The sequence below is a fragment of the Anoplopoma fimbria genome, chromosome 24 (genome assembly GCF_027596085.1).
Source record: "Anoplopoma fimbria isolate UVic2021 breed Golden Eagle Sablefish chromosome 24, Afim_UVic_2022, whole genome shotgun sequence".
Classification (NCBI taxonomy): domain Eukaryota; kingdom Metazoa; phylum Chordata; class Actinopteri; order Perciformes; family Anoplopomatidae; genus Anoplopoma; species Anoplopoma fimbria.
In genome coordinates, this window is record NC_072472.1 from 25,115,090 (window position 1) to 25,141,684 (window position 26,595).

The following is a 26,595-nucleotide window of genomic DNA, read 5'->3' on the forward strand; positions in this document are numbered from 1 at the left end:
TTAATTTTTTTTTTTTTTTTAATTCAATAACTTTATTGAGACATTTGTTCATACATATAAAACACAATATATTTATATATATATATATATATATATATATATATTTACATTTTCAAGTTCTTATTTTTTAAGATCTTAAGTTGATGCCACGAAGGCTGAAACATCATCTATTATCTTTATTTAATGTTTTATTCTATTCATTTAATGTTTCATTATCTTTATTAAATGTTATATTCTCTTTATTTAATGTTTCATTCTCTTTATTTAATGTTTTATTATCTTCATTTAATGTTTTTCTCTTTGTTTAATGTTTTAATATCTTTATTTAATGTTTTATTCTATTTATTTAATGTTTTTCTCTTTAATATCTTTATTTAATGTTTTAATATCTTTATTTAATGTTTTCTTATCTTTATTTAATGTTTCGCGTTTGTCACAGTCGCGGTGCAGTGACGTCACGTCATGATGTTTTCACGGATGTTTATCTGGGCGGCTCATCCTCCTGTATACCAGTGTGCCGGATTACGGTGTTTTTCACGGTACCGGTACCGGTGGACCGGCCGGCTCAACCTCCAGCCGGTCTTTTAGCACACTAAAACGGCGTAAAATGACCTCCAGCAGCCCAGGGAGGAAAAAAATAGCAGGCGCTTTCCGGAGGATTTTAGTGCTGAAATCCGGCTGAATCTGTCTTTTAAGGCAGTGAAACGGCGTAAAATGACCGGCATCACAGCGTCAAAACACCCGCAGCAGAGTGCTCCAAGTCAGGGTAAACTCTGGGAGTGACAGCGGGTCTTTTAGCACACTAAAACGGCGTAAAATGAACCGACACAACCATGCTGCTCCATCCGCCTAAAAAATGACCGCGACCGCCAGCTGAAAACGTCCGTAAAAGAGAGCATGAAGTGGCTAAACAGTGGTGCCATCAGCCTGTCTCTCCATGCTGCTGAATCCGCGTGAAAATGACCGCGACCGCGGGCTGAAAACGGAAGGATAGCATAGCTAGAGGAGGTTGAGCCGTCCGGGAGCTAGAGGAGCCGTCCCGGTAGAATCCCGGTGACCGGGAAATAGGTTCCGGCGATCACCGCGGATTGCATGCCAGGTAGTTTTTATTTTATTTTATTTTTTTAAATTCAATAACTTTCTTGAGACATTTGTTCATACATATAAACGAAAGATCATTATCTTTATTTAATGTTTTATTATCTTTATTTAATGTTTCGCGTTTGTCACAGTCGCGGTGCAGTGACGTCACGTCATGATGTTTTCACGGATGTTTATCTGGACGGCTCATCCTCCTGTATACCGGTGTGCCGGATTACCGGTGTTTTTCACGGTACCGGTACCGGTGGACCGGCCGGCTCAACCTCCTATAGCTAGCATAGCTAGAGGAGGTTGAGCCGTCTGGGAAACTAGAGGAGGCGTCCCGGTAGAATCCCGGTGACCGGGAAATAGGTTCCGGCGATCACCGCGCATTGCATGCCGGGTAGATTTTATTTATTTATTTATTTTTTAATTTTAATTTTTAATTTTTTTTTTTAATTTTAATTTTTTTTTTTTTTTAATTCAATAACTTTATTGAGACATTTGTTCATACATATAAAACACAATATATTTATATATATATATATATATATATATATATATATTTACATTTTCAAGTTCTTATTTTTAAGATCTTAAGTTGATGCCACGAAGGCTGAAACATCATCTATTATCTTTATTTAATGTTTTATTCTATTCATTTAATGTTTCATTATCTTTATTAAATGTTATATTCTCTTTATTTAATGTTTCATTCTCTTTATTTAATGTTTTATTATCTTCATTTAATGTTTTATTCTCTTTGTTTAATGTTTTAATATCTTTATTTAATGTTTTATTCTATTTATTTAATGTTTCATTCTCTTTATTTAATGTTTTAATATCTTTATTTAATGTTTTAATATCTTTATTTAATGTTTTCTTATCTTTATTTAATGTTTCGCGTTTGTCACAGTCGCGGTGCAGTGACGTCACGTCATGATGTTTTCACGGATGTTTATCTGGACGGCTCATCCTCCTGTATACCAGTGTGCCGGATTACCGGTGTTTTTCACGGTACCGGTACCGGTGGACCGGCCGGCTCAACCTCCAGCGGTCTTTTAGCACACTAAACACCCGCAGCAGAGTGCTCCAAGTCAGGGTAAACTCTGGGAGTGACAGCGGGTCTTTTAGCACACTAAAACGGCGTAAAATGAACCGACACAACCATGCTGCTCCATCCGCCTAAAAAATGACCGCGACCGCCAGCTGAAAACGTCCGTAAAAGAGAGCATGAAGTGGCTAAACAGTGGTGCCATCAGCCTGTCTCTCCATGCTGCTGAATCCGCGTGAAAATGACCGCGACCGCGGGCTGAAAACGGAAGGATAGCATAGCTAGAGGAGGTTGAGCCGTCCGGGAGCTAGAGGAGCCGTCCCGGTAGAATCCCGGTGACCGGGAAATAGGTTCCGGCGATCACCGCGGATTGCATGCCAGGTAGTTTTTATTTTATTTTATTTTTTAAATTCAATAACTTTCTTGAGACATTTGTTCATACATATAAACGAAAGATCATTATCTTTATTTAATGTTTTATTATCTTTATTTAATGTTTCGCGTTTGTCACAGTCGCGGTGCAGTGACGTCACGTCATGATGTTTTCACGGATGTTTATCTGGACGGCTCATCCTCCTGTATACCGGTGTGCCGGATTACGGTGTTTTTCACGGTACCGGTACCGGTGGACCGGCCGGCTCAACCTCCAGCGGTCTTTTAGCACACTAAAACGGCGTAAAATGACCTCCAGCAGCCCAGGGAGGAAAAAAATAGCAGGCGCTTTCCGGAGGATTTTAGTGCTGAAATCCGGCTGAATCTGTCTTTTAAGGCAGTGAAACGCGCATTGATGCCGGCATCAGATTTTATTTCAAAACATTTATTTTTTAATTTTAGTGCTTTAAGTTTTTTAAACTCTGGGAGTGACAGCGGGTTTTTAATTCAATAAAACGAGACATTTGTTCAAATATAAAACAACATGCTGCTCCATCCGCCTAAAAAATGACATATATTTACATTTTCAAGTTCTTATAAACATTTTGCAAGTTCTTATTTTTTAAGATCTTGAAGTGGCTAAACGAAGGTGCCATCTCTATTATCTTTATTTAATGTTTTATTCTATTTTTAATGTTTCATTATCTTTATTAAATGTTTATTCTCTTTATTTAATGTTTCATTCTCTTTATTTAATGTTTCATTCTCTTTATTTAATGTTTTATTATCTTCATTTAATGTTTTATTCTCTTTGTTTAATGTTTTAATATCTTTATTTAATGTTTTATTCTATTTATTTAATGTTTCATTCTCTTTATTTAATGTTTTAATATCTTTATTTAATGTTTTAATATCTTTATTTAATGTTTTATTATCTTTATTTAATGTTTCGCGTTTGTCACAGTCGCGGTGCAGTGACGTCACGTCATGATGTTTTCACGGATGTTTATCTGGACGGCTCATCCTCCTGTATACCCAGTGTGCCGGATTACCGGTGTTTTTCACGGTACCGGTACCGGTGGATGACGGCTCAACCTCCAGCGGTCCTTTAGCACACTAAAACGGCGTAAAATGACCTCCAGCAGCCCAGGGAGGAAAAAATAGCAGGCGCTTTCCATTTTTAGTGCTGAAATCCGGCTGAATCTGTCTTTTAAGGCAGTGAAAACGGCGTAAAATGACCGGCATCACAGCGTCAAAACACCCGCAGCAGAGTGCTCCAAGTCAGGGTAAACTCTGGGAGTGACAGCGGGTCTTTTAGCACACTAAAACGGCGTAAAATGAACCGACACAACCATGCTGCTCCATCCGCCTAAAAAATGACCGCGACCGCCAGCTGAAAACGTCCGTAAAAAAAGCATGAAGTGGCTAAACAGTGGTGCCATCAGCCTGTCTCTCCATGCTGCTGAATCCGCGTGAAAATGACCGCGACCGCAGGCTGAAAACGGAAGGATAGCATAGCTAGAGGAGGTTGAGCCGTCCGGGAGCTAGAGGAGCCGTCCCGGTAGAATCCCGGTGACCGGGAAATAGGTTCCGGCGATCACCGCGGATTGCATGCCAGGTAGTTTTTATTTTATTTTATTTTTTAAATTCAATAACTTTCTTGAGACATTTGTTCATACATATAAACGAAAGATCATTATCTTTATTTAATGTTTTATACCTCATGCATTTCCTCTAAGTATCATGTCATTGTGGTGTGCTGGGGTGGTGGCATCAGGAGATGCCAACAAACTCAACAAGCTGGTGAGGAGAGCCAGCTCTGTGGTGGTCTGGAGCTGGACAGTCTGGAGTCAGTGGGTGAGAGGAGGATGAAGGCCAAACTCGGAGCCATCCTGGACAATCCCTCTCACCCTCTCCATGAGGAACTGTGGCAGCTGGGCAGCTCTTTCAGCCATCGGCTGATTCTACCAAAGAGCAGGACGGAGCTTCAGACGCTCATTTGTGCCCACTGCCATCAGACTGTACAACAACAGCAGAGACCACAGTCTGTCACCATGCTGATATATCTATATATATATATATATATATATATATATATATCTATATAGATCTATATAGATCTATAGACCACAGTCTGTCACCATGCTGACCAGCCCCCCCCCATGTGGATTTACTGTACATTTTTATTTAATTTTATTTTTATTGTATAATATGTTGTATTTATTATCTGTTTCTGTGTAGTTGAGCTGCTGCAACACTCGAATTTCCCCCATGGGGATCAATAAAGGAATATAATAATAATGTCAACCTCTGGACAGTAGATGGCGTCACATCCCCCTGAACAGATATTATTTCTACCTTTACAAGTGTTTTGTGCTTCAGCAGCTAACCTCCAGCTCTATAAACCCTCTGCAGTAATATTGCAATTAATTCACTGAGAAGAAGCATTACATTACATTACAGTCATTTAGCAGACGCTTTTATCCAAAAAAGCGTCTGCTAAATGACTGTAATGTAAGCATGATTATAGTTTTAATTTACCCATCATTAATCCCCTTATCTACAGAGTAGACATCTACATACATGTGTACATCATATCAAAATCTGACATGAATATCTGCCAGCTCTGGGCAGCATCTTACTAAAATGGTGGGCTATTATTAACTCAGAGATACTGTGCTTGACATGGAAACTCAGTTAGCGATAGTATGAGTACTGGTTAGCTGTGCAAATGCTAATTAGATTTTCCTTTCTATAAATTCCTTCTCACATACAGCATACAACTAAAGTTATGTTTATGTTAAAATTACATACGTGACTGTATAGCATACCATTGTGTATAAAGTAAGTACAAGGAAATCAGTAGATGCGCACTTTGAGTTTCTAACTTAGCTGGGAAGCTGTCAAAGGTCACTGGATGTTTCAGTACCCCAGATATTCAACACCAAGGACAGTGGAAATAAAGCCCTTTTTCAGTTTAAAAATACAGATTACACACCTGTATCAGTTTACTTAAAACTAAAAATAGAAGAGGTCCTGCTCTCATGATTTATACTAGAACAGTAAGAACTAATGCTTTTTGTTGTTATTTTCATTAATAGACAGTTGGTTCAGTCCTGTTTACTCATGTCATTTCAGTTTCACTTACCAAGTTTCAAGCCATGCACATAGTACAAATTATATATTGATAAAAATGCACCTACTTACTATTACTGCCCAAATTGAGCAGTTTATAGTCACACCATGTATCTTAGAGAACAGCAAAAGCTTTATCACTCCCCTGCTATATTAGCATTACAGAAAAGTGTGAAGAGCTTAGCTTTAAATATTGCCATGTCGCCTTCATTTTACCCAATTATCTACAATATTGCTGATATTATAGAAGATATGCACCATGAATGAACAGCACCAGGAAATTCAGTTTAATCATTTATTAAGTGATGAGCATTAAACTTTTGGTCATGTAACGTTTAACACCTTTGTCATGTGTAACAACAACAACAACTTTATAATACGGTATGTATAGCATGTCATACATAGCACATTAACTTTGAGGAGATAAGTTTAAGAACATGGAATCATGAATCACTTTACTGCCCTCCCCTCAGACGGAGGACAAGATGGAGGGTGGACTCCTTCTGGATGTTGTAGTCAGAGAGGGTGCGGCCATCTTCCAGCTGCTTGCCGGCAAAGATCAGCCTCTGCTGGTCTGGGGGAATGCCCTCCTTGTCCTGGATCTTGGCCTTCACGTTCTCGATGGTGTCGCTGGGCTCGACTTCCAGGGTGATAGTCTTGCCAGTGAGGGTCTTCACGAAGATCTGCATGCCTCCCCTCAGACGCAGCACAAGATGGAGGGTAGACTCCTTCTGGATGTTGTAGTCAGAGAGGGTGCCTGCTTGCCAGCGAAGATCAGCCTGCTGGTCTGGGGGAATCTGGGGGAATGCCCTCCTTGTCCTGGATCTTGGCCTGGAGGGGACTCCTTCTGGATGTTGTAGTCAGAGAGGGTTCATCTTCCAGCTGCTTGCCAGCGAAGATCAGCCTCTGCTGGTCTGGGGGAATGCCCTCCTTGTCCTGGATCTTGGCCTTCACGTTCTCAATGGTGTCGCTGGGCTCAACCTCGAGGGTGATGGTCTTGCCAGTGAGGGTCTTGACGAAGATCTGCATGCCTCCCCTCAGACGGAGGACAAGATGGAGGGTGGACTCCTTCTGGATGTTGTAGTCAGAGAGGGTGCGGCCATCTTCCAGCTGCTTGCCAGCGAAGATCAGCCTCTGCTGGTCTGGGGGAATGCCCTCCTTGTCCTGGATCTTGGCCTTCACGTTCTCAATGGTGTCACTGGGCTCGACCTCGAGGGTGATGGTCTTGCCAGTGAGGGTCTTCACGAAGATCTGCATGCCTCCCCTCAGACGGAGGACAAGATGGAGGGTGGACTCCTTCTGGATGTTGTAGTCAGAGAGGGTGCGGCCATCTTCCAACTGCTTGCCAGCGAAGATCAGCCTCTGCTGGTCTGGGGGAATGCCCTCCTTGTCCTGGATCTTGGCCTTCACGTTCTCAATGGTGTCGCTGGGCTCAACCTCGAGGGTGATGGTCTTGCCAGTGAGGGTCTTCACGAAGATCTGCATGCCTCCCCTCAGACGGAGGACAAGATGGAGGGTGGACTCCTTCTGGATGTTGTAGTCAGAGAGGGTACGGCCATCTTCCAGCTGCTTGCCAGCGAAGATCAGCCTCTGCTGGTCTGGGGGAATGCCCTCCTTGTCCTGGATCTTGGCCTTCACGTTCTCAATGGTGTCGCTGGGCTCGACCTCGAGGGTGATGGTCTTGCCAGTGAGGGTCTTCACGAAGATCTGCATGCCTCCCCTCAGACGGAGGACAAGATGGAGGGTGGACTCCTTCTGGATGTTGTAGTCAGAGAGGGTACGGCCATCTTCCAGCTGCTTGCCGGCAAAGATCAGCCTCTGCTGGTCTGGGGGAATGCCCTCCTTGTCCTGGATCTTGGCCTTGACGTTCTCAATGGTGTCACTGGGCTCGACTTCCAGGGTGATGGTCTTGCCGGTGAGGGTCTTCACGAAGATCTGCATGCCTCCCCTCAGACGGAGGACAAGATGGAGGGTGGACTCCTTCTGGATGTTGTAGTCAGAGAGGGTACGGCCATCTTCCAGCTGCTTGCCGGCAAAGATCAGCCTCTGCTGGTCTGGGGGAATGCCCTCCTTGTCCTGGATCTTGGCCTTGACATTCTCGATGGTGTCGCTGGGCTCAACCTCGAGGGTGATGGTCTTGCCAGTGAGGGTCTTCACGAAGATCTGCATGTTTACTCCTATGTAAAATGAAGATACATCAAATCCAGATTTAGTTCAGAAATCTAAATTGGTGAAACATGTCATTTAAAATTTCTTTTTTTTCTTTCTCCCCCATAGTTGCAATTATTAATAGCAATTGTAAGACGAAGCGCTGAAATAACTAAGGTAATATCGTGATCAAATGAGAATCACTTTATTAAAAGACAATAATAATAATAATAATAATAACAATAATAATAATAATAATAATAATAATAATAAGAAGAAGCTCTAGACCAGCAGCGGCCATTCCGGTCCCAGCGCCATTTTGAGATCGTCCTGCCTCCCTTTTGTTCAGCCAACGTTACTCTAATGGACGATACTGGAAACGTTGAGTCACTGCTAAAGCTAACACAAGCTAACATAAGCTAGCATAAGCTAACACAAGCTAACACAAGCTAACATAAGCTAACACAAGCTAACATAAGCTAACACAAGCTAACATAAGCTAACACAACATAAGCTAACATTAGCTAACCCTGACATCGACTAACTAGTGGACGTGGAAACCCGTCAGCAGCGTTTATACAGACTCAGATTACTGGAGATACTCTGAAGTACCGTCAACGACTGTAAAGCTGACGTCACCAAACAACGACCTGAGACACCAGCTGTGTAAACAATGTAAGCTATTAAAACGATGTATCCTGAAAATAAGAGGAAAACCCGTACTTACTTTACAGAAACGCAGTTAATAATGAGTATTCTCTGTCGCAGTGCCGCCTCTCCTCGTCGCTGTTGAATAATACCGCAGCGGCAGCGACGCTCCGCCTTATATACCGCAGTCTGCACACGTCACCGCTCAATATCCGTCCGCATCTGAAAGTAGTCCCCACTGCTCCGAAACGCATTATTGTATGGTTATAGTATTATTGTATTTAACAATCAAAGGTTTACTCATAAACGTTAATCTTTAGTCAAAATAGTATGATTGAAAACGTTATTTTGACATATCTTTCCCGGCGGAATAATATCTCACCAGACTACGACTCTGGCTGAAGAATGTGCTGGAAGCACCGTAGCAACAGAAACATCCCGAGCTTCTGATTGGATGCTGCGAGTGTTTGTTTGAGCAGCGATTGGTTGCTGTGTTACAGTCACTAGTGTCCGGCTTCAGTTACGTGGCTGTGGAGGTTTTAAGACACATCGTTGAATGATTGAATACTAAATGTCGTGACGATGGCGTAGCCTTTACACATACTGTGGGTTTCCCCGTCTTTCTGTGAAACAACATCATAACATTAATGTTACATAAGGAACCATCTGACGATGCGTGTATGTGACTCTATCAGATGTGTCTGTTAACAGACGGTCACTGACCTCCTTGTGCTAGCAGCATCCACATCAGGTGCTATACAGGCTCCTTAAATAAAGAATACATTCATGATTCAAAGCCAACCTTAACACCACTGCAACATGTTGGTAAGCTGAATGACGACAACACAGTCTTGGCCTTAATATTGAGATAAGTGATGTAGGAGTGAGCATATATTCTATTTATTTTTTAGACATCCTCAAGTATTCTGGCCACAGCATAATGTAAATAGATTTGAATATTATATTCACATTGATCTGTCTGAAAAAGGTTCAAATGATTGCAATATTGTAGTGTGGAGGCTGTAGCTGTGTTTTGCTTATCTGAATGAACATGCTGTACTGAAAGTGTCAAGTCACCAGTCCGCAGACAGATATGTGCATGGCAGGAGTAAAGAAAGCACATTGTGTAAATGTGCTGACACCATTCTCACCCACTCCTCAGGCCTCTCAACGCTCTCAACATTGGGTTTCCCAACTTAATATAAAATGTTTTTTTCTTGCCTTGTAATTACATTGTTTATTTTTGTGACTCAAGCTGAATAATCAGTTCATAGGAAGGAATGTAATGGTAGTTTCAGATTTGTTTTCCATCTTTCTTGTTATTTATTTGTTCTTGAGTATTTAATCCGAAGGCATAATGGCAAGATGCTATTCATTTGATTGTAAAATTCACAGGAAAGGGCTTGATCTTGTCCTCATGAGCATTAAGTCTAAATGCCAAGCATTACGCCAACGCCCAGGTGAAACTGGAAAACAATGGTACTGTTGGTTTTTGTGATACGTGTCAGGATTGGAGTAATTAAGCTCATCAAACATACTTAGCGTCTGAGATTTCGGTCTATGGTCCTCAAAGTTGGTTTTGGGAACCCACACAGGACCCTGGCAAGAACTTACACTTAAAAAACAATCAAATACTGGCCACTTTTAGCTCCCATCATTATTACAGACAACTGCTGCACTGTAAACCAAATCAAATCAAAGAGCAAAAGCTCAGATGGGGGTCTGTAGCCTACTGGGATCCTATTTTTGGGGTCATAGATATGATACAGCTGGGATAGTCTTAATATATGTAATTGGGTCACAGCATTCCCTTGCCCCACCCTTCCAGCTACCCTGTCATATGACACCCAACCCGTGATGCACTACGCCAGTGCTTTCCAACACAGAGCTGGGCGTCTGGCTGAACTAGTTCAACCTCTGAGGAATGTGTTTGTGCAAGTCTGCTGTACTTTGCCCTGCCCCATTGCTCGGAGTGATTATGGACTGTTCCATAGTGTTCCAGTAAAGACAATCTTTCAAGCAGGGCATAGTCCTAGCTGATTACTGTGGAAGCTGACTCTATTATCACATGAAATAAGTGTCAGTGGCTCGGGGCAACAAACTTGGCGTTGGCTTTTCTTCGAGGTTCCCACCTTTGAATTTAACTGCTATATTCTATGACCAAGTCAGCAGCACTGAATGGTCAAAAGCTTGTGGGGTTTTAGTGTAAATGTGACCATTATTAGTGGTAGACTGTTTAATTGGGTTCATTGTGTTTTCTCCAGCAGGGTCATTGGAGTTGTTTCAGGCGGGACGTTCAGTTCCACGTCAACAGGTTTCACAACAAACACGTCACGTCAGTTTCATCAGATCAGATGCCTGCTCCTTCTCTTCTTGACGACAACAACGTGACTGAAGTAAGGCCTTTCATCCCAGAATAGTCAAATATGAAAATATGTATTCATCGTGATGGTTTGTAGTTTTCTTTGTACCCACATTATGGATCTTGTGAAGCACAAAGGCGGCTGCCACTGTGGGGCTGTTAGATTTGAAGTCTTGAGTTCCCCAGACCTCCATGTTTTCCAATGCAAGTAAGGATATTAAATTCAATGACATTGTCTCATTGTTTTAAATTACAAATGTGTGTCACCAAGAAAACAAGGTTGTTCAAGACATGTATAATGTTAAATAAGATTAATCGGTAGTCGATTTTTAAGTTATGGTCCATCCCATCACATTGAAGAGAATATAATCTGATTTGTGTCTGTTTCTCCAGCTGCAGCATTTGCACAAAGAAACAAAACCATCATTTCATTGTTCCAAAAAATCACTTCACACTCTTACAGGTACTAAACTCAAGCCAAAACCTTTCATACGAGGAAATAAGTGAATATTTAAGTGAATAATTATTATTTTTTTATCTTCCAAGGGGTCCAATAATCTGACCACATACACATTTAACACTCACGTTGCCAAACACACCTTCTGTAAAACCTGTGGAGTTCAAAGTTTCTACACTCCACGCTCCAACCCTGATGGATACGGTATGACCGCAAACACAAGACAGACACACCATTCTCATGTGTTGTATCTACATTTTGTTGTGTTTATGCCAAACTAACCTCCCCACTCTACTATATGTGTGGCATTTGTTATTCTCACAATGAGAAAAAAAATTCTACAATAGATGACAGTGTTATCGGGATAACACCCTTGAATCTTGATATTTTGCATTACTGAGCCGGTAAAGCCAAGTTGTCAGTGAAATGTGCTTGAGACAATAGACTGGTTTGTTTACATATAAATAATGGAGCTGTCCTTTTGTTGCCAGGCGTTGCTCCTCACTGTCTGGATCCAGGTACCGTCCGCAGTGTCACAGTGGAGGCGTTTTGTGGGGAGAAGTGGGAAGAAAGCATGCAGGTTCACAAGAGCATCAGAGACATGTCCAAACACACAGCTGAGAGCGAAGCAAAGTAACACCACTGTGATATAACAATCAAGTTCTTTTTTTTTTAATCAACAGTGTAATAGAATTTCTGTACAGCATATTCAACATTATAAGATAACCACCCCCCCCCAACTTATCAAACCCTAGTGTTGTTTGTATACAGTGTAAAGACAATAAAGACATTTCTGTAGAGGCAAACATACAAGACGTTTCGGTTATTTCAAAATTAGTGTCAGCTTTGTTCATGGAAAGTGCTTATGAAAAAATATTCTGGCTACTTTAGCTAATGAATTACTGAAGAAATCCTTATTCACAGTGAGAAAAAGACAGTTCATCAGATTTGTAAACTAAATTCACTCCTTCCACAGTAATTGAGGATTTAGGCAGCAGGACACCTACAGTAACACAGTAACAAATCAATATATCTTCAGGTTCTTTGGTCCTTGTGGGATAATTTGGAATGTGTTGGCGAACATGTACCGAGAGAAAGTAATGTAGAGGTAACGAAACCACAGGAGTTGAGTGCGGTGACAAAACATGGCATCCTGGAAAAGAAAATAGGGTTAGTATGTGGTTATGTAAACCATTGTATTGTGACATCCGATTAAAAGCCAAAAGTGAACAAATCTCTCAGCTGCTTAGTGTTAATGTATTTATACCTTTATATAAAAATATTAGCTTGATGACATACAGCGGGTAAAATAAGTATTGAACACGTCACCATTTTTCTCAGTAAATATATTTCTAAAGGTGCTATTGACATGAAATGTTCACCAGATGTCGGTAACAACCCAAGTAACCCATACATACAAAGAAAACCAAACAAATACGTTCAGAAACTAAGTTATGTGTAATAAAATGGAATGACACAGGGGAAAAGTATTGAACACGCTTACTGAAATGTATTTAATACTTGGTACAGAAGCCTTTGTTGGTGATGACAGCTTCAAGACGCCTCCTGTATGGAGAAACTAGTGGCATGCATTGCTCAGGTGTGATTTTGGCCCATTCTTCCACACAAACAGTCTTCAGATCTTGAAGGTTCCGTGGGCCTCTTCTATGAACTCTGATCTTTAGTTCTTTCCATAGAGTTTCTATTGGATTCAGGTCAGGTGATTGGCTGGGCCATTCTAGCAGCTTTATTTTCTTTCTGTGAAACCAATGGAGAGTTTCCTTGGCTGTGTGTTTGGGATCATTGTCTTGCTGAAATGTCCACCCTCGTTTCATCTTCATCATCCTGCTAGATGGCAGCAGATTTTTATCAAGAATGTCTCGGTACATTTTTCCATTCATCCTTCCATTACATTACATTACAGTCATGTAGCAGACGCTTTTATCCAAAGCGACTTACAGGAAGTGTATTCAACATAGGTATTCAAGAGAACTACTAGTCACCAGAAGTCATAAGTGCATCTCCTTTCTTAAACAAGCATCTTAAAGCATAAACCAGAGCAAAAGTATAGTGCAGAGGCAAATTACTACGAAAACAATAATTGCAACAGACTAATCCGAATATAGTAAGTGCTACAAACTACTACGAATAGGATAAGTGCAGTAAACAAATACAAATTCAATAAGTGCAGCGAACTGATACGAATACAGTAAGTGCAGCAACTAATACGAGTGCAATAAGTCTTCAATTATATGAAGTTTGCCAGTGCCGTATGCTGAAAAACAGCCCCACACCATGATGTTCCACCTCCAAACTTCACTGTTGGTCTGGTGTTTTTGGGATCATGTGCAGTGCCATCTGACCTCCAAACATGGTGTGTATTATGGCCTCCAAAGAGTTCCATGTTGGTCTCATCTGACCAGACTATATTCTCCCAGTATTTCACAGGCTTGTCTAAATGTTGTGCAGCAAACTTTAAACGAGCTTCAACATGCTTTTTCTTCAGCAGTGGAGTCTTGCGTGGTGAGCGTGCATACAGGCCACGGCGGTTGATGCATTACTTATTGTTTTCTTTGAAACAATTGTACCTGCTGATTCCAGGTCTTTCTGAAGCTCTCCACTAGTGCTCCTTGGCTCTTGGACAACTCTTCTGATAATTCTTTTCACTCCTCTGTCAGAAATCTTGCGAGGAGCACCTGGTCGTGGCCGGTTTATGGTGAAATTATGTTCTTTCCACATCCAGTGCTCACTGGAACATTCAGAAGTTTAGAAATCCTTCTGTAACCAATGCCATCAGTATGTTTGCAACAATAAGGTTGTGAAGGTCTAGAGAGAGCTCTTTGCTTTCACCCATCATGAGATGTTTCTTGTGTGACACCTTGGTAATGACACACCTTTTTATAGGCCATCAGTTGGGACTGAACCAGTTGATATTCATTTGCACTAACAAGGGGCAGGATTGCTTTCTAATTACTGATAGATTTCAGCTGGTGTCTTGGCTTTCCATGACTTTTTGCACCTCCCTTTCTACATGTGTTCAATACTTCAAGAATGGGCCAAAATCACACCTGAGCAATGCATGCCACTAGTTTCTCCATACAGGAGGCGTCTTGAAGCTGTCATCACCAACAAAGGCTTCTGTACCAAGTATTAAATACATTTCAGACAGCGTGTTCAATACTTTTTCCCTGTGTCATTCCATTTTATTACACATAACATAATTTCTGAACTTATTTGTTTCTTTGTATGTATGGATTACTTGGGTTGTTACCCACATCTGGTGAAAATGTCATGTCAATAGCACCTTTAGAAATATATTTACTGAGAAAAATGGTGACGTGTTCAATACTTATTTTACCCGCTGTATATCCTCAACTGCAGCGGAGCGTCTCAGATTCACAAACTTCAGCACATATACTGTATATAGCCTTGTTAAAATGTGCCCTCTAAAACCAGACGAAGATCTTGTCTTGCCAACAAACTGTCCTTTTCAAGGCTTACTTTGGCTCGCCTGTAGCCCTGAGAGCCGTTAATACAGCGGAGGCATGAGGGCAGCAGCCAACTGAAGGGAAGCTCCAGGAAGGAGATGTACTTCCTGAGGAGGCCAACGGTCACCAGGGAGAGCAAACAGCAGTCTGGGAGGACAGACAATAGTTAGCGGTTAATTTGTTATATGTTCACAACAGCAGACCCTTTACTAGGCCGTTCTTCTCAGTTTGTTCAATCTCAGATGTTTTTATTGTGAAGCAAACTCCTGTTTGTGTTGTAGTTGAATGGCTTAGACGGTCAATATGATACAAAATATTTCAACTATGACCTTTGCCATGCAGCAGGAGTTTGTGGGGCACAAGAAGCTTAAAGCTGTTGGTAAGGAGCAGGAAGCACAGCCAGGCGAAGAGGCTTATTACAATCACGTTGGGTCTAATTCTCTCCCGCCTTTCCTAGAGGCTACAGTAGGACCAGTCGAACAGGTGAAGTGTAAATGCGTAATGGTAAGAAATAACCAGTGAGCGTGATTGATGACAGTCCTGCTGCTTTGAAGGTTGCTCACTGAGGGCTAAAGAGGGCCAGGCAGCTCAAAGATAAAGTGTGTGTTGGCTTTGGCTGCAGGACTCAGATGATAATGACTCCCTTCAATTCAACAGCACAGTGCAACCGTTGACATCTCATGTATGATTAACTGCTCCGGCCTGCTGTGTTTGTTTCTTATTGTGCCGTCTACTCAAATTTTAACGCAGGTGTGCTCAAATACAAGCAAAATAATGAGCTCTGAGTCTGTAGTAGCATGTTGGCTCCTCTCTGTCCTACTTTACATTCACATACCCGGAGGACTTCCTCTTTAGTTGAAACTAAAAGACCAATTGGCATATGTTTTGATATTACTTCAACATTAAAGAGGTAAAGAACCAGATGCACTGATTTTAACAACAGAGTCTGAAATCAGGAATGAAACCAGTATATGTAGGTTGAGGTTAAATATTAAAACGGCCTCATGCTGCCACCAGCAGACCAAAATGTTTAGAGAAGACACAAGACTCATGCATCCCTTCTGAACAGCAGAGGGTGCTGTACATTAACAAAAAAAAAGTCTTGAAAAAAAGTTTACACTTTACAGGGTTCTCTATAACACCAATTGGAGGGGGGTGGGGATGCTGCTCATGCGAGGAAGACATTTTCTGTTCTGCTTAATGCCTAATAAATTATAAAACTTTTTTTTTTACTGGGCCTGTGCACTCATTGTCATTTCACACATCCAATGAGAATCACTTTCAACCAGAATCATGCTTAAGACTTTTTACTTTTACTGACGACTTTTCTCAGTGACCAGTAAATCAGACCCGTGACCCTTTGGTCACTTAAAACAACTCTCTAATTAAAATATGAACCTTTTTAAAGTTTTTTCTTTTTTGACACACCTACCATTGGGTACTTGTCCGGTGAAAGCAAGATGGCTGTAAGAGGAGAAAAGCAGAAAATGTCAAGGAGGCAAACATTGGTTGTTGTCAAACAGGTACTTCTTCTTACTGACAGGGTTTGTGTTGGCAACCTCTATAAAATAAATGACCATGATGTCATGTTTCTACCTGCCAATATGTGACTGAGATTAGAGTTTTGGTTATGCTGATTACAACACAAACGGGTGAGAAGTCGATGACTGTAAACTCACAGAAAAGGCCATGCATTAGGCCTTAATACTGCTTAATATCTACGATTGTGTGTGTTTCAGATCATGCAGTGCTGGAGTTCTTTTTTGTGTGGGAAAAATAATTCTCCATTTCATATTTCTTGTTACTACAGTAACTCGTCTTTAAATCTTGGTGGGAGTCATGTTTTCCTCCCAACTTGCATTCCCAAATCCAATAGCTGCTGAGAAAAAAAAAGAAAACCCAACAACAACCCATTGAACTTTGGCGAAACTAGTGCACGGCCCCTCTGGGTTCCAGCCTGATTGGAATCATGATATGTGATTTGGAGAGCTCATATCTTGTCAACAGATGAGGCCCACGGATTGACAGAGGTCCGTACAGGCTCAGTGAGGGAAAACACCGTGACTTACACGACAGCGACGTACACAGCACGGTGCAAAACAAACAGTCTGATGTAACTGGCTTGGTTGGCCTCTCCTAACCAGAGCTGCCCTCCCACCTCACCACTTCAGGGACAGGATTTACTGCTGCTCTCTGGGAGCAAAGCCGAGTGCCTCTGAGGACTCTGTTTGGACGACCTCTCAGCTATGTAACAGGCCGATTCTAAAAAACATGGGGTGTGTGTGTGTGTGTGTGTGTGTGTGTGTGTGTGTGTGTGTGTGTGTGTGTGTGTGTGTGTGTGTGTGTGTGTGTGTGTGTGCATGTTTTTGGGGAAACATTTGGAAAAGATGGATGTTGATGCGAGTCCAAATGTTTTCCTGGACACCGTTTTACGATTGTGGAGTGGGCGGGGTTCTGTGTGCATGTGTAAGCCACATAATATCCCTAAGGATGGCATCTTTAAGAGTAGGGGTTTCAACAAAAAAAAAAATCTGTTTTTCCTGATGGCAAAGCCTTGAAGTCGAGTCAGTACCTGACAGCTTTATGGATGGCTGTGTGATTGGCATGGCCGCTCACTCCGCTCCCATCGAAGGTCAGCACCTGAAACAACAAAATATCTCACTGTGTGGGTGAAAAGCCAGAACCTGGGTATCTAAAAGTGAATTTAAATAAACGGAGGATTTTTTCTTGGGTTAGTGGAAGGGTTTTCTGTATCTAACTGTGGAGCTGCTTGGCAGCTGACAACTGATATTTAAAAGGGTTTTTTTTCAGTGCGCATGCTTGCACACCAGAGGAAGCAAGTGAAAAAAAAAAGAGAAAAGAATCAGGTCAAAGGGAAAGAAAGAGTGCCTGACTAAAGACTTGGCATTTGTAATGCTCAGGCGTATTCTACCATGACTATGTTGTTGCAATCAAGCCTAAGTTAGAGCTCCCAACCACATTATTATAATTAACAAGTGAACTTTCTCCTCATTCCTGCTGGCTTGTATATGGAAAACCAAGAGAATGGCACAGTGTCAGACCGAGGAAACAAGTTACTCAGTTCAAGAGCAGGAAAAGTGAGCTACCTTTCAAATCTACATGTTCATCTATGTGCGTTTTTGCTGAATTGTTAGATAAGAAATGTTCCCTTGGCTTACTTTTTGGTCTGGAAGCATTTTTTTTGCAGCTCAGCCTGACAGGATGGGAGGGGACGGAGTGTTTGTTTGTCGTCTTTGATAACAAAAAGAGATCAGCAACTACAGCAAAGAACAACACAGCTGTGGGTAATCATCTTCCCTAAAGAACTGTGGCTTTCTGTTTTTTTTGTCTGTTGCCAAAACTACTGTACTTTCTGTCTGTCAGAGCGTTTGACCATTTGTGCTGTTGTTGAGATAGCCCAGATGAAAATACTTTGAATCTAAATTAACCACATTCCCATTAGCTAATAGTGCAGAACTGTACCGGGGCAGATAAGAATCTCTGTGTAAACACCGAAATTGAATATAAACTTTCTGCTGCAGCAGAGGCCATTTCCCCTCGTTTTGAAGGGAGGTTCAATATAAAGTCTGAGTTAGACAAAAAGAACACCAGCTGACAGTGAAACTGGGATAATAAGCTAGAGAGCTGTGGTGCCAAGACGTTAAAAACTGAACAGAACAATACATGGATTCTGTACACTGAATGGCAGGGAAATTGTGTGTTAACATCAAACAGGAAATTACAGAAAAACGACTGTTGGTAAAGGCACAAGTTCAGTGTGGAGCTGAGCATACCATGTTGAAGGAGTGAACTCTCATGTGCTGCACAATTAGAGAGGAGACCAGTGAGACGCTCCATTCTGCTTTGGGATCATCTGGAAGTTTTCTGAAGAGGCAAAAAAACCAAAGTCTTACAACAGTGTGTTACTGAGAAACAAGAGGGCATTGTGTTTGCATTGTTACCTCACTGTAACTGAAAGTCAATTCTACACAACATAAGCAGTGTTTCTTAAGCCGAGCCATCCTATCCCTTGCCGAGCACCAGATTTTTGCTGTGCAGATTTAACCAAGCTTTTGAAAAAACGGCTGTTACAGAATGCAAACACAGGGGAGTGCTGGGAAGCCCAGGGGGGGTTAAAGGTCAGATGGCCCTTAGCATCGTCTTCATCAGAAACTACAGCCTGGAGACAACACAGAGCGTATACTTCTAACATCCCACTTGGCCAGCTCAAGCTCTTGGCCTACTAAACATGCATGGGCTCCCTTTTTTTTGGCACAAATAATAAACAGATTTTTTTTCTCAGTTTAGAAACTAAAAACATGTCTTTGTACGGTTGTTCAACATCCCCCCCTGCACTTTAGAGAAAACAGCCACAAAAAAGTGCTTAAAAACACATAACTAAGCAAACACAGTTCACATAAAAAAGTCCTGTGGGTTGCATTTGAAGTGGATTCAGTTTGTTCACTAGTTACGACCACCTTAATTTATGTTGATCAAAAACACAACCAACTAAAGAAACTGACTGCACAACAGTTTGAAACACTAAACTGTGGGGGTCTTGGTTTGACAATGACGAGATGTGTTGTTGTACACTCGGGCTAGCACATGGGTGGCGTGACGGTGCATGCAAGCATATATATAAATGCATAAAATGGGGGTAGGTGTGTGTGGGGGTGTTTTTCAACAGTTGTTCCCCTCCCCTTCGTTGCTAACAATGAGCCAGGACAGTTGAGCTGGTAGAGGGAAGTGATGGATTAGGCTTCAAACCTATTGGGCTGACGGTGGTGTGGGGGTCAGGATTTGGTGTGAGGGGTGTTGGGGCGGGGGTCGGCTATGTCACAGGGAGGAGGGGTGGGGGTTCAGAGATAGTTTAAAACCGTCTTTCATCGAGTGAATGGACTGCTGTGACACCAGTGACATGTCTTAAGGCTTATGCGTGTGTGTGTGGGTGTGTTTAAGAGTAGGACGGCACAGTGAAATTAAATCTAAATCAATGTTAAATGAGGATTTTGTGAGAATTTGGCATAAGTGCATGAATATTAAGTATCTACACTCATGCCTTATGCTTTTTTCCCCTTAATGTCATTTTTATTCATGTTTTATTTTAGACATTTTGCCATGCAGTTCAACAAACGCAGCTGAGCAAAAGCCTGCACAGAGGTGGAGGAAAAGATAAATGAACAAGAGACACAAGATACCTGACCTTTCTCAATCAGGATGCAGGCTGAGTGTCATGTTAGGTCATCTTCGCCATGGCAACCATGCTTAATGACCTAAAGTAACCTCCCCAACTCCCCCTTTTGTAGCTTTGCATGTGGATGTTTAATTGCTTGCAGGCATCTGTATGCAGTTGTTGAACTTTGGCCCAGTGAGGGGATTCGAATGTGTGTGAGAGTGTGTGTGTGTGTGTGTGTGTGTGTGTGTGTGTGTGTGTGTGTGTGTGTGTGTGTGAGAGAGAGAGAGAGGGCTTGTTTTGTCTGGTCACATGGACCACAGGCCTCTGAAACTGCCAGACTTCTGTCCACACAGTCAGATTATATGTCCTGCCTGGAACGGCTGAGATGCAACTACAAACTGACTGAACGCCCACAATATCACACTGTAATAAGGCAGTTACAACCATGGTAACAACACCAATAGACACACATGTTGTTTTACAATGATTCAAAGATCTGTGGTTGCATTTTTTATTTTTTTAATGTTCACTCATGTTGAGGATATAAGGTGTCATGAAAACAACCATGGAAATAATGCTAACCATGGAGATAATGCTTTAGGGTTGTAGAGAATGTATGTCGTGCAGAGAAAGACATTTTAATGTGTGAGTGACAGCTTGTTGCCGGCTGCAGGACTCAGTAAATGGGAAAAGCAACTGTTTGAATATGCGGAGGCCAGCGTGTGACAAATGTATCGAGGATAAAAGCACAGCCGGAGGTCAGCGGCGAGGCTGGAACATCTCCCCACTATTTACTGCGCCCTGCCATGCTTTTATAAATGAGCTAGGGCTATTTTTTACCACTGATCAATGTATATTTAAACCCTGTGTGGGCATACGGTGTTACTGCAGCAAAACACGGCTTTCCACTCTAGAAACTAGTGCTGAGCTCTTTGGTTACATCCATGCCGAGATTTACACTAATCCAATCGAAAAACAAAAGCTTTCTGTTTGAGATTTACTTCTGTTGTAAGATTATTTAAAATAAAAAGCATGTTATCATGGACAAATATCATGGAGTCAAATTAGAATTCGACAGAAATGAGATGGGTGAGCTAGAGAGTTGTGTCATTTCAGACCGACCGATAATGTGGTGCAGAAGTGGTTGGATTTGTGCAGTGAGCTGCTATAATCGAGTCCAGGGAGCAGACAGAGGTCAAGCCAGTGCAAGTGGAGAGGCAGCAGAGCGTGCTCAGATCGAGCTTGATCACAAAGGCCCCAACATGCACTGGGGCCCCAGATACTGTCTACACAGCTGTCCTATTCAGTGAGCATTAAAGTGAAAATCCTATTTTAAAACAGAATTCACGTGTTACTCCTGTTGATTCCGCGGGCTACGGTTGTGAGTATGCAAGTCTCGCCCATTTCTGTCATGAAACGTAACCTATACTGCCTGCTAGTCTTTTGTTGTGAAGCTGAGAAAACAAAATGATGAATGAGATGATAGTACAGTAGCCACAGCCCATACTGCAAAAAATACATATTTACATTCATCTAGTCCGGCACCGACTGCTTTATTTTTGCTCATTTCTGATATAGTTTTAAATACAATGTCTTGATGGAAAAGTGTGACACCATTAGCAGGGTGTTCTACACGTCCAAGCGTCCTAATGCACAAAAAAACAAAACAGGGACCCCTTCTTAGAAAAACAGCCCCTCGTGGTCCAAAACTCCTCCAAGAAGGGATTTGAAACGTTCTTGCAAGACCAAATTACTCATTACAATGGATTTCATGCATAACTGTAACAACAAGGAGAACAAGGGAACCAAAGTCCAAGTAGGTGGACAGTGACAAGTGTCAAGGCTGACTTTCCAAGGTATAGCCAACTTCCTGGTTTGTGTTCGCATTACAGAGAAATGATACCCAGCTAGGCATAAACTCATGCCAAATATTTTGAGACCACAAACTGTGATGATCTGCTCCAGGTTCCATCACATAAAAATGTTCCATCACATAAAAAAGTCCCGTGTTGAGCCAAGGTGTTCATATTCATAGCCATGGAGCTTGTTTTAGGGTTGACATTATCTTTAACGTCTTCACTGCTTAACATTAGAGATGATCCATAAAATGCACATTTTATTTCTATTCAAAACTACTAGCTTCTATTGTATTTGAGGTGTAAACATGAAAAGTAGACCGGCTACCAAGTTTTGCTCTGCACTTTTCTTTGTGCACAATTAAATGACTTGTGTGAAAAACAGGGAGAGGTCAAGACATTGGGTGTGCATCTGCACATACTTGGGCAGAGGAGGTGAAGAGCAAAGCCAAAGTGTGGCTAGCCATGTACAGACACACAAGGAAGAAAAACAGTTTGGAATGACCTACATTAGCAGTGCTCAAAGCATTTCCAAACATATCCCACAGTCCTTGGCAGTTGGCTTCAGCAGACATGGACAAGTGGAGGAGGAGGAGGTGGTGGAGGAGGAGGAGGAGGAGTGGTACAGAGAGAGAGAGCTTGGTTGTGAGTGAGTGGGGCTCTCAAAGTGCTGATTAGGTGTGTGTTTTGGGCAAACAACAGAATACACAGAAAGGGAAAATGGGCTACACTCCAGTTCAGCAGAAGTGCAGACAGCACCAAGATCAAAGTTCAGCTCTATTCTGTGTGCACAAGATGATAAAACTGTAAAGTCTGCATGTGTGTGTGTGTTTGAAAACACACACACACACACACACACGCCCCCACTCAGACACACACAGACCACACAGACACACACACACACACACACACACACACACACACACACACACACACACACACACACACACACACACACACACACACACACACACACACACACACACACACAATGTACTCAGGGGTAGACAACCTGGGCAGGCTGCCAACTTATTACTGTGAGTTCCAGGTTAGACCCAGAGTTCAAACAGCTCTCCTGGTGAGCCAACATGTAGAGACTCACATGTAGGCAGCCCTGAGGTTCTTAGAAACTCAAAACATTTTCAAGTCAAGCTGCAGGGTTGATCCACTGGGGGAAAAAAAAAAAAATTCCCCTTTTCAACATCACTTTTGACCTTCTACGTTCTCTGTAACTGGACCTCGCCAATAGCCAGAGCCAGGAGACTGAAAGTCCTACATCTGCATCAACAGCCAAACACAGAAGAAAACAGAAGAAGAGCGAGTTCCCCAAGAATTTGGCCAACAATTCTGTTAGAAGTTCTGGCTACCGGTTCTGCTCACCGCTTTGATTATGAAGTGAAAATGGTTATGAAGTGAAAATGGTTATGAGTCAAGACTGTTTTAACTTGGAGGCATTTACAGACTAACGAAGAAAGAACTGTACATCTTTAACAGCATTCCACATTATTCAATACAGTGATAAAAATCTGATTTTTTCTTTGAACTGTGATGTTCCTGCAACAAAGCTGGAATGTGCAAGGTTTGTTTTTACCAGTAAGTAAAATGTTGCAGTTGCAGATATGAAAAAATGACTATGGAAGTCTGAGGCCTGTTTTCAGCAAATCTAAGCTACCTGGCTAAGCAGTCCTAATAATCCAAATTAACCCAATGTTCCCAATAGAGATCATTGGCACTGAATAATCCACTGTGACTGCTAAAACACGTTGATAGACTGCTCAGAACAAACAAACAAACAAACAAACAAACAAACAAACAAACAACCAGGTGGTGCAAACATTACAGGCTAAATCAAATGGCATTGTTCCACTAAGGACAACTTTATTTTTTAAAACTAAATTGTGAAATAATTAAGTAAACAAAAAAGATAGTTTCAGATTTCATTAATTACAATTCAAAAACAAGCTTTACTATACTCTTCAGAGATGGATACATAAATATATATATATATATATATACATACATACTGTAGATAGATGAATTGGACTGATGAGCTCTAACAGGCAGAGGGCCAGCATAAGCAGGTATTAAAAAGGCACACAACTGAAATGTTGTACTCTGTATGTTGTGTATTTAGTGCTTACTTATGGTCTATAATGGTGATTCTGGAGTCTGGTATCCCCAACACGGCACAGCTGTTGAGAAGTTCTTGTTTGCGCTGAGATCCTTGTTTGTAGTAGTTTCCTGTACATATTTGGAGGAGAAATAAGGCTATAGATATACCGAAATGACAGGAGGATCTAAATGTAAGTCTAACATATGTCTTGGTGAAACATTTCCAATGATTTTGAAACAGCATATGCTCTTAAGCAATGTAAAATGGTCCTCTAACATCAGTTAAGTTGGATATAAATAAAATAAAGGGCTCCATAGATGTGATTTATGTTTAATAGATTTTAATAGTACTGCAAAGCCTTTACTTTCTAAAGATTACATTTGTACTTCTATGTAGCTCATAATTTATCATAAAATTAAATTGCCTGTAGCTCACCACAGAACCCCTTTTTTTAACATAAAGGAAACTAACAATTTTAGGCATTTCCTGTAGAAGCTAGTTGCTCTGGAAATCGATGTTAATAACTATGTAGGATTTTAGATTGGGCTGCTTTACACCATCATTTCAGTCATCCTGAAACCTGAGACTGATTATGACTATAGCTGTATGTGAGCTGCTATTTCACTTTCCATTAAAGGCAACCTTACTTGTGTGGTTTGAAAACTATTTTCTGTTAATACACCTAGTAGGTAAAACATTTATGAAAACGTGCTAAAGTAACCATACCTTCTGATAAACACAGCAAATGAACGCTGGCTTCTAACTCAACGAGTCGTAGGATCGTTGGCGCGAAGAACATACATTCATCATCCGGATGCGCAGTCACAACCAGAGCCCGGAGGCCGGTTACGTCTCTGCTCGGTGTAACGTTCATTACACGTTGCAAAGACTCCACCAGAGCTAGCCGATGTCGACAGTAAATGCATTTGATCCAAATCAGATAGGATAGAGCGATGAAGACAACGAGGTAAACACTCATTATTTTGACCGTTACCTTAAACACTCCGTGTAAAGACAAAAGTCCAAACATGGAAATGGTTCCACTTGTAAAAACACATCTACAGCCTGTCTGAAATATCTTACGTTAACCCGTCTTTAAAAGATTGCATCAATAAAGTATTAGAAATAAGTCCAACAAACAAATAGCTGCCAACTTTAGGCCCACAATAGTGTGTTTCACTCTCTGGAAGTCACTGTCGCTTTCTCACTTCATTTCAGTTTAGATCAACTTCTTAGGAAAACGAACACATTAATATGACACATAATATTTTTCTGGGATATCTGAATAAAAGGGACCAGAAAAATGTAGAAAAGGTTAAATCAATCAAACGAAATCTATGTTTTTGAAAAGTGAAAATTACAAACACCAGGAACGTTGCCGTGTTTGAGGGGAAGATTTAGCTGTTACACTGTGTTATCCTCACAGGTACATACAAATATAAAATGGAAATGTTACGTTTTTATGCAAAGGGTGACACAGGAGTCCACCATTTCTCCTAAAGCTAAATAATATAGTTTTATTGTACATTCACATTTGTTGATGAATGCCAGTACCCCGTGTATTCCACCAGGTAAGGACGTGTTGTTTTACCCTGCCAGGACAGCGACCGACAAATGCGGCGCAGCCTTCGGTCTACCAGCCGTCCACAGCTCGCAACCCGCGGACTTACAATCAACCATTGACCCATATTTCTGTCAGGGGATACGATTCTCTCCCATCGCTATACTGTCTAAACATGAGGTGAGTACACATCGCTAACGAGCAGCAAAGCAACATGTCTGATTAGCTCGCAGTGTGAGAGCCCCGGTCTGCGATGGAAGTCTGCCTCGCAAGATGGCGACGTGGTTGAGAATTGAAAGGTGAAACACGGGCTAAGTTAGCTAGCTAGCGACAACAACAACACCTGAGACGCTGTTCTACTACCTGAATGTTAAAGTAGCATCACCCTTTAAACTGACTTTATTATCGTGCGTGTTTTTGGTGCATTTCCGGAGCAGCTCTGTTGTGGAAACAGACCCATCCCCCAAGACAAGCGACACATCCAGTGCGTTTATATGACAGTATGGTGTTAAAGACAACAATAACAACACACAGGATGTTCTCTCTGCTAGGCCGTGTGTGACGACATGAAGTCCACCGTGGAAACCACCAGAGACATCTAAACGCATCTACAGTTAACTACCAAGAACTCCACCGTTTGAAAAGCTTACTAACGTGAGTCGTTTTATTCTGACTGAAACGGCCTCTCCTTTAAAAAGGCCTTGAAACACTAAGGTAAATACAGTTCAAATATATGTATAAGATTTATATGAAATCAGGTCACTAACCAGAGCTGCAACAGCTGATTCTGATGGTAAACACATTAATATCAGTTGCTATGTATAATAAAATAAAACAGGGATTTGGTTTCTTGCTAAGCAGGGATGGTGCTGTGACTGGCAGGCCTGTACCCAGGAAGGCTGGTTTTTTTTCCTAATCTTTCATTTGGAGGCCAGGAACACATAATCTATTTGTGAAGACCTCCATTGACATATGACAAAAATCCTCCCCAACAGCAGCAGTGCAACCTTTTGTTTCCTGTTTGATTAATTGTCAGCCCTGCAGGATGTATATTTGGTCATAACCCCAGACTTACTCATTTTCAAGCGTGAATTTTATTTTATTTAGTAATGTTGTCCATCTCAGTTGATTGGTCAATAATCTTT

The 26,595-nt window shown here is 41.5% G+C and overlaps 4 protein-coding genes across 6 annotated transcripts in view; 2 read left to right on the plus strand and 2 right to left on the minus strand.

Moving 5' to 3' along the window:
- ubb (ubiquitin B) overlaps positions 1–8,613 on the minus strand; it is an 11,738-nt gene extending 3,125 nt beyond the window's left edge. Inside the window, 6 exon segments of the mRNA XM_054626028.1 lie at positions 6,096–6,398; positions 6,401–6,425; positions 6,428–6,479; positions 6,481–6,514; positions 6,517–7,818; positions 8,517–8,613. Of these exon segments, the coding sequence (XP_054482003.1) occupies positions 6,096–6,398; positions 6,401–6,425; positions 6,428–6,479; positions 6,481–6,514; positions 6,517–7,810 (1,708 nt within the window). The 5' untranslated portion in view covers positions 7,811–7,818; positions 8,517–8,613.
- A 1,796-nt stretch (positions 8,614–10,409) lies between these two features.
- cenpv (centromere protein V) lies at positions 10,410–11,897 on the plus strand. Of its 3 annotated transcripts, XM_054626481.1 has the most exons (6): positions 10,410–10,561; positions 10,702–10,833; positions 10,897–11,007; positions 11,193–11,262; positions 11,346–11,460; positions 11,748–11,897. In XM_054626481.1, the coding sequence occupies exons 3-6, from the start codon at positions 10,916–10,918 to the stop codon at positions 11,891–11,893; spliced, it is 423 nt and encodes a 140-aa protein (XP_054482456.1). In that variant the 5' UTR covers positions 10,410–10,561; positions 10,702–10,833; positions 10,897–10,915; the 3' UTR covers positions 11,894–11,897. The 3 variants fall into 3 exon arrangements, with proteins under 3 accessions (XP_054482456.1, XP_054482453.1, XP_054482454.1); XM_054626478.1 differs by having other exon boundaries at positions 10,411–10,561; positions 10,702–11,007; XM_054626479.1 differs by having other exon boundaries at positions 10,411–10,561; positions 10,705–11,007.
- A 367-nt stretch (positions 11,898–12,264) lies between these two features.
- pigl (phosphatidylinositol glycan anchor biosynthesis, class L) lies at positions 12,265–24,890 on the minus strand. The gene is made up of 7 exons (XM_054626477.1): positions 24,616–24,890; positions 23,918–24,017; positions 18,539–18,629; positions 17,317–17,384; positions 16,177–16,208; positions 14,758–14,891; positions 12,265–12,409 (listed from the first exon to the last, which is right to left on the minus strand). The coding sequence occupies exons 1-7, from the start codon at positions 24,866–24,868 to the stop codon at positions 12,281–12,283; spliced, it is 807 nt and encodes a 268-aa protein (XP_054482452.1). The 5' UTR covers positions 24,869–24,890; the 3' UTR covers positions 12,265–12,280.
- The window catches only part of ncor1 (nuclear receptor corepressor 1), a 52,965-nt gene continuing 51,196 nt past the window's right edge, over positions 24,827–26,595 (plus strand). Inside the window, exons 1-2 of the mRNA XM_054626475.1 lie at positions 24,827–24,856; positions 25,489–25,630. The gene's annotated coding sequence lies outside the window, so the exon portion shown is untranslated. The remainder of the gene's footprint in view (positions 24,857–25,488; positions 25,631–26,595) is intronic.